This window comes from Frankliniella occidentalis, unplaced genomic scaffold, assembly GCF_000697945.3.
Source record: "Frankliniella occidentalis isolate FOCC.00 unplaced genomic scaffold, Focc_3.1 Scaffold141, whole genome shotgun sequence".
Lineage (NCBI taxonomy): Eukaryota > Metazoa > Arthropoda > Insecta > Thysanoptera > Thripidae > Frankliniella > Frankliniella occidentalis.
Genome location: NW_026267268.1, coordinates 151,208 through 156,754, shown reverse-complemented (window position 1 = coordinate 156,754; position 5,547 = coordinate 151,208). Strand labels below are relative to the sequence as shown.

Here is a 5,547-nt window from a genome sequence, read left to right as displayed (position 1 = left end):
TATAATTAATGAACTAATTACCTAACTTCCCATTGTAATTGTTTACAGATTTGTCATTCAGTTTTCGGATTTCGCTACAGGTGCCCTGTCAGAACCAGCAGTCTCCGGTTGCTTCATGTGGCTAGTCAGCTTAAAGAAGCCTAACAAGATGCAGCTTTACGACATGTGCAAAGTTTCTGAATGCTCTCATTTCTGAACTGGTGAAGAGGAGATATATTTTATGATTTACGCTGTGATATTTGACAGCAAATATCCTCTGCTGCTGTTTATGGATAAATACTATGCTATTCTTGATCTAGTTGATTCTTTTCCTGTAAGCTTTGAAAATAAACCAATTACTATGCACTTGTGATCTTTTTATTTTAATGTCCATAAGTACTTTTGTTCTTTATTACTTCAGTTGTCAAGGCGATGAGGCCGGCACTACTTATCAAAAGTTATTGTTCCTCTAAATCTAAACTTTATGTTGCTGATGCTAAAGCTGTCCAGTTTCTAGTTTGGGTACTTCCATCGTGAAGCCTGAATGATAGTGATGAGGCCACTATCTCTCCTCTCAAAATACGGAGCTGAAATATGTAATTTCTTTGTCTTTTCCTCTAACGGAGCTCTCAGAATGAATGTTTGTCAAGGTGATAAGAAAAGGATGCCCCTGACGATTTCCGTAGTTAAGTTCTTGCACCTGGGCGCCGCCAGGGTGGGCAGCCGACTCCGCAGGGCTGTTCGGCGGGTGTGCCTACCCAGGTGTTTGCAGGCGGCAAGCTGACTCCGAAACGGGCGGTAGGTGCTTGGTTTGTTCTGCCTCGGAAGTCATTACCTAGTACCTAACTATAACTAAAGCTGAAGCTATAACTGAGACCTTATGTTGACGGTCTTGCTGGCCCAAAAATTCAGTCCAAATGTGAAAAAGGCAATTTTGTACATCATAGGAAAAATACTGGAGACTGTATGCTTATTTTAATACTTCTTACAATGAAAGAGAAAATAATTTTGCATGACCAGAATTTTAAAATAAATTAAATAGGACTTGCTCGACCATTATAGTCCCAGACTAGAGCTAGTATTACATAATTACATAAAAAAGGGTTTTTGCCAATAGTCGCAGTCGGGTAGTACAAACTTCTCATACTGGTACTGGTACGTTGGCGCCATCTATAGTCAAAGTCAACTACCAGCACTGTTATCAAGGCAAGCCGAAGCCGCTTCCTTTCTGCCGGAATGTAAACGGTTTTTGTTCTGTGGGCAATTTTATTTCATTTGTAAATGTGCGGGCGTTCAAAACAACCCTCTATTTTAAAGTTTGAGTTTCTTTCAATTTATTTTTATTTTTCAAAATGAGCTTAAAAAAGCACAAGAAGCACAAGTCTGAGAAACGCGATCGACATGAAGGTGAGTTTTATGTCAACATAACCTTACGACAAAGCTTGTTTAATATTTTTTCTTATTATTGCATTAATTTTAATGCTTTTCTCTGTGTTTTCCGTACCACCAAACATATTTTCAACGTTTGGTTTCTCATTCATGCGTATTTTCGAATTTCAAATGTTGGTGTGTTCTAACTGTCAAATTCTTGATTGTTGCATTCTCTGTTCATTTCAGACAAACTGCATTCTGGTGGTGACAAACCACCCAGCCTCCGATTAATTTTGAAAATGAGCAACTCTACTCCTGACAATTCGTGCGATTCTATGGGGCCCATGGTAGATGAAGAAACTAGTAGACTGTCAGCTGCATCATCTTCTCATTTGACAAGTGTAAGGGACGACATTCTGAACTCCGCCAATGCTTCATCTGATCGCTCTCACAAAAAAGCCAAAAAGAAGAAGAAAAAGAAGGAGAAGGACCGAGATAAGCATGAGAAAAAACACAAACATCATCATAAGGTATTGGTATTGTAATATTCTGTATATTTTATTGTAAATAATGAATATGTTCTGATTTTCTTCTTTGTAATTTCTTATCTTCAACAAAACTGTATTTTTTAAATCGCATTCATATTAATTTCTCCACAGGAAAAACGGAAACGGCGAGAAGAATCTAGTCAGGATGACAATAGTGTCGGTGAAGAAAGTTTATCAGAACCTCCAGCCAAGCGTGTTGGTTTAGATGGAAACCAGATGATTGATGAGCAGATGATGGCTGTTGCTCGTGAAGTTGATGGTAGGCGAAAATTTAGCAACTTTTGTTTTATTTGGTTTGCAGTGTTTCTTTTGTTGTCACTTGCATTATCTTATTTTTGTTTAAATTTGCAGCTGCTGCTCGGGAACCAAGGTCATGCGTTTTACGTCAGAGACAAGAACGTTCTGCACTTCAGAGGTTACTAGAGTACCTTTTAAAAGCATTGGAGAAGAAAGACCCTAAGCAGCTCTTTGCATGGCCAGTGACTGACCATATTGCTCCAGGGTACTCATCAATTATATCTCAACCAATGGACTTTAGTACCATGAAGCAGAGAATTGATAATGGAATCTACATGTCACTCTCACAATTTATCGTAAGAGATAATTTTTTTTTGAGTAAATGTATATTTTTTGTCTGTATCTTAGAAAAGATTTCTAACAAATTTTGTTTCTGCTTCAGGATGACTTTAAGCTGTTGTGTAACAATGCTATGGTGTACAATCAGCCCAATACCATTTACTACAAGGCTGCCAAGAAACTGCTCTCCTCTGGTGTCAAAATGATGAGTCCTGACAAATTGAAACCTTTACGCTCTGTATTGACTTACTTGGGTGATATTGGACGGGAGGCTTTAGGGTTTGATGTAGGAGAAGGTTTTGTACCTTCGGATCTTATTCCCTCTGGTAGTCCATCAGCAGCTGTGTCCGATGTTGGCACTGAAGATCCTCTGCATGGGGAAGAAAGCATGGAAGTTGATATCAAGAAGAAAGAACATAAACCAGTAATGTAAGGCTTGAGATTTGTAGCAGATCCTTTTTTATGTGTTGCTCCTGTGGCCTGTGTATTCCCTTTCCATTGATTCTAAAGGGAGAGGTTCTTTACTGGCCCATAAAAAGATGCTCATGCAGTGTGAATCAAATTGAGGGACAAAATTATTTGAAACCAAGCCTTAGAAGTCTTTACTGTCATGCTGGTTGATTGATTTTCATTTTTTATTGAACTGGAAAGTTGACCGTGTAGATGAGGTCTGCTTTCTAAGTTATGGAATGAAAATACCATTTGTCAGTATTTAAAAGACTGTGTGCAAATTTTAAATCACTTTGCCCCTATTTTCTCATGAGGTGGTTCACTCTCCATGTTGTGCAGACATAATTTTGTGATTCCTTTTAACCAGAAATATTTTGTAGGGCTGGTTTCATTGTAGTGTTTTTTTTCTTTCAGAAGCAAATTTGAAGCTATTCCTGATGACTTATCTCCTGAAGAAATTCTTGAGCAAGCCAAGAGGGCTAGTCAAAATGCTGCAGCAAAATTGGCGTCTAAAAAAAACAAGACAATGGTAAGTTTAAGCACATAATAGAGTTCATTTTCTTGTAAACTGCACAGATTATTACGGTATTAAAGTTGTGTGTTTTCTTGTGGATATTGTAGATGGGCTTTTTACGCCAACGCAAGGATGGTACCACATCTCTAAATATCTTAGTGCCAGGGGATGGAGTAGACTTTGAAAAGAAAGAAAAAACTGTGTTACTAGGATCAGTAACAGGCAAACTAACCCATGGAACAGGGACAATTCTAGGTTTCCGAGAAGACAGGAGAAATTTAGCCAAGACAGGTACCTACATATTTTAGTTTTACCATCTTGGTGTGATTAGATTAGAGTAGGATGCTCCAATCTAATCTACCATCTTGGTGTGACTTTCACTTTTATTAATTCAATTAAATTCCAAATTTTTATCTAACTACATCCCAATGTTTGCATTATTAGTGAAACCTCTGTACTATGGTGCTTTTGGATCATATGCACCATCCCATGACTCAACGTTTGCGAATCTTAGCAAGGATGAATCTGATCTTGTATATCAAACATATGGTGATGAAGCTGCTGTTCAATATGCAGAAAGGTATAATTCTACTTAATGTTTTATGTGCTATTTACTGTAGACATGGTTATTTAGAAATATCTAATGTTTTATTTTTCATTATCTACAGTATTCTTGATTTTGCAAAAGACAATGACTATACCATTACAATGGTTGACAATCTTCTTGACATATTGACACATGGCGAGCATCGGAGAACAAAGAAAAACCTTGATGACCGACGAAAAATGCGAGAAGAGGAAGAACGCATGCGAGTCATTTTAGACAGTGCTAAAAGTCATGATAGTGTCCAGTCTTCTCCCCAAATTGTGCCGACTCAAGGAACTTCTCAGACCCAAACTCATCCGGTTTCACAAGTCAGCATCCCTCCTCAAGCTATGAACCTAGATAACCTAAATTCATTGAGTGATCTTGGTATTGACATTAGTTTCTTGGAAGGAGTAGGTGAGTAATCTAACCTAAAACTGCTTAATACTTTGAGCGATGGTCCTTTGTTTTGACAATGGACCACTCTAATGAACTGTATTCATCCTCGCTTAAAAATTTTCTCATGTAATTTTTCAGAAACCCTCAAGAAAGAAGTTGAGGATCAAAGGCAAACTCAAGTTCAACTGAACACTACTGGAGGACTTATTGAGAATTTGCAGCAGGTGCAGAGTGATCGGTTGAGCACTGCTCCACCCTCTCATCTCTCACAAGTCCTTCAACCCACTGTAGCCGAGCAATCATTAGGTATGAGTTTACTCTTTTGCAACTCACGCCCCTGTACATTGAAGATTGCAAAATTCATTCTTAAGAGTTCTCAGAAGAGTTTTCAGTCCAATTGATGAAATATGTGACATATAATACACAAGTTCCTAGACTGCTAACCTGTTTCCATTTGTGGTGAAACTTAACGTTTTTTCTTCTTTGATTTGTTGCAGTTGATAAAATTACTGAAAATCTTACTGATTTGGCTAAAAGAGTTCCCCCAGCAGCCATTGTACCTGTAGCAGGTATTCGTAAAGCCTTAGGCGTCTCACCTGAAATTCAAAATACAAGTGAGGGTGTGAGCTCCACTTCAAGTGGTCACATGCATGTCAATGAAGCCAGTCATTCAAGAGGTAAGTTGCCATCGGCCCTCATATTCTTTAGTAATAAACAGTATTGGGGCCGCTCAAAAATTATGAACATGTTTTTTTTCAACAGGTCCTACAACTGCCAGTGCTGCTGCTGGAACATCGGCTGTCCCTGACCTTGAAACAGAACTCCGAGAATTTTTAGAAAATGAAACATCAATAGGTAATCCAGTGGTTATGCATGATGACCAATCTATTGATGAGATATTCTCAGTTTCATAATGGATGGTTTAGGTGTTTCTCTTTATCCATATTTTAAAGATGCAGTAGGCATATACATTCTTTTTTTTGCCTTCTTTTTTTTTTAAGAAAAGGGTGGTTTTTGCAGTTTTTACTAACTAACTTGTCATGCTATGGAAGATCTTTTCCAATGGCCATGATTTCTCATCAAAGGAAACTCACCATAGTGTAATTTAAGAAGTTTTTTTGTTT

At 37.9% G+C, this 5,547-nt stretch overlaps 1 protein-coding gene across 1 annotated transcript; it reads left to right on the top strand.

Moving 5' to 3' along the window:
• Positions 1-1,162: 1,162 nt before the first annotated feature.
• LOC113212220 (bromodomain-containing protein 7) lies at positions 1,163-5,541 on the top strand. The gene is made up of 12 exons (XM_026430830.2): positions 1,163-1,386; positions 1,597-1,880; positions 2,010-2,157; positions 2,250-2,491; positions 2,578-2,903; positions 3,339-3,453; positions 3,546-3,729; positions 3,883-4,018; positions 4,107-4,441; positions 4,562-4,729; positions 4,921-5,100; positions 5,186-5,541. The coding sequence occupies exons 1-12, from the start codon at positions 1,332-1,334 to the stop codon at positions 5,335-5,337; spliced, it is 2,325 nt and encodes a 774-aa protein (XP_026286615.1). The 5' UTR covers positions 1,163-1,331; the 3' UTR covers positions 5,338-5,541.
• Positions 5,542-5,547: the final 6 nt, after the last annotated feature.

Excerpts from the sequence above, each read along its gene's own strand:
- LOC113212220 (XM_026430830.2), top strand. The coding sequence starts at position 1,332 with ATGAGCTTAAAAAAGCACAAGAAGCACAAGTCTGAGAAACGCGATCGA. Across the intron at positions 2,492-2,577 it reads TGTCACTCTCACAATTTATC|GATGACTTTAAGCTGTTGTG; the intron begins GTAAGAGATAAT and ends TTTCTGCTTCAG. Across the intron at positions 4,730-4,920 it reads TGTAGCCGAGCAATCATTAG|TTGATAAAATTACTGAAAAT; the intron begins GTATGAGTTTAC and ends GATTTGTTGCAG.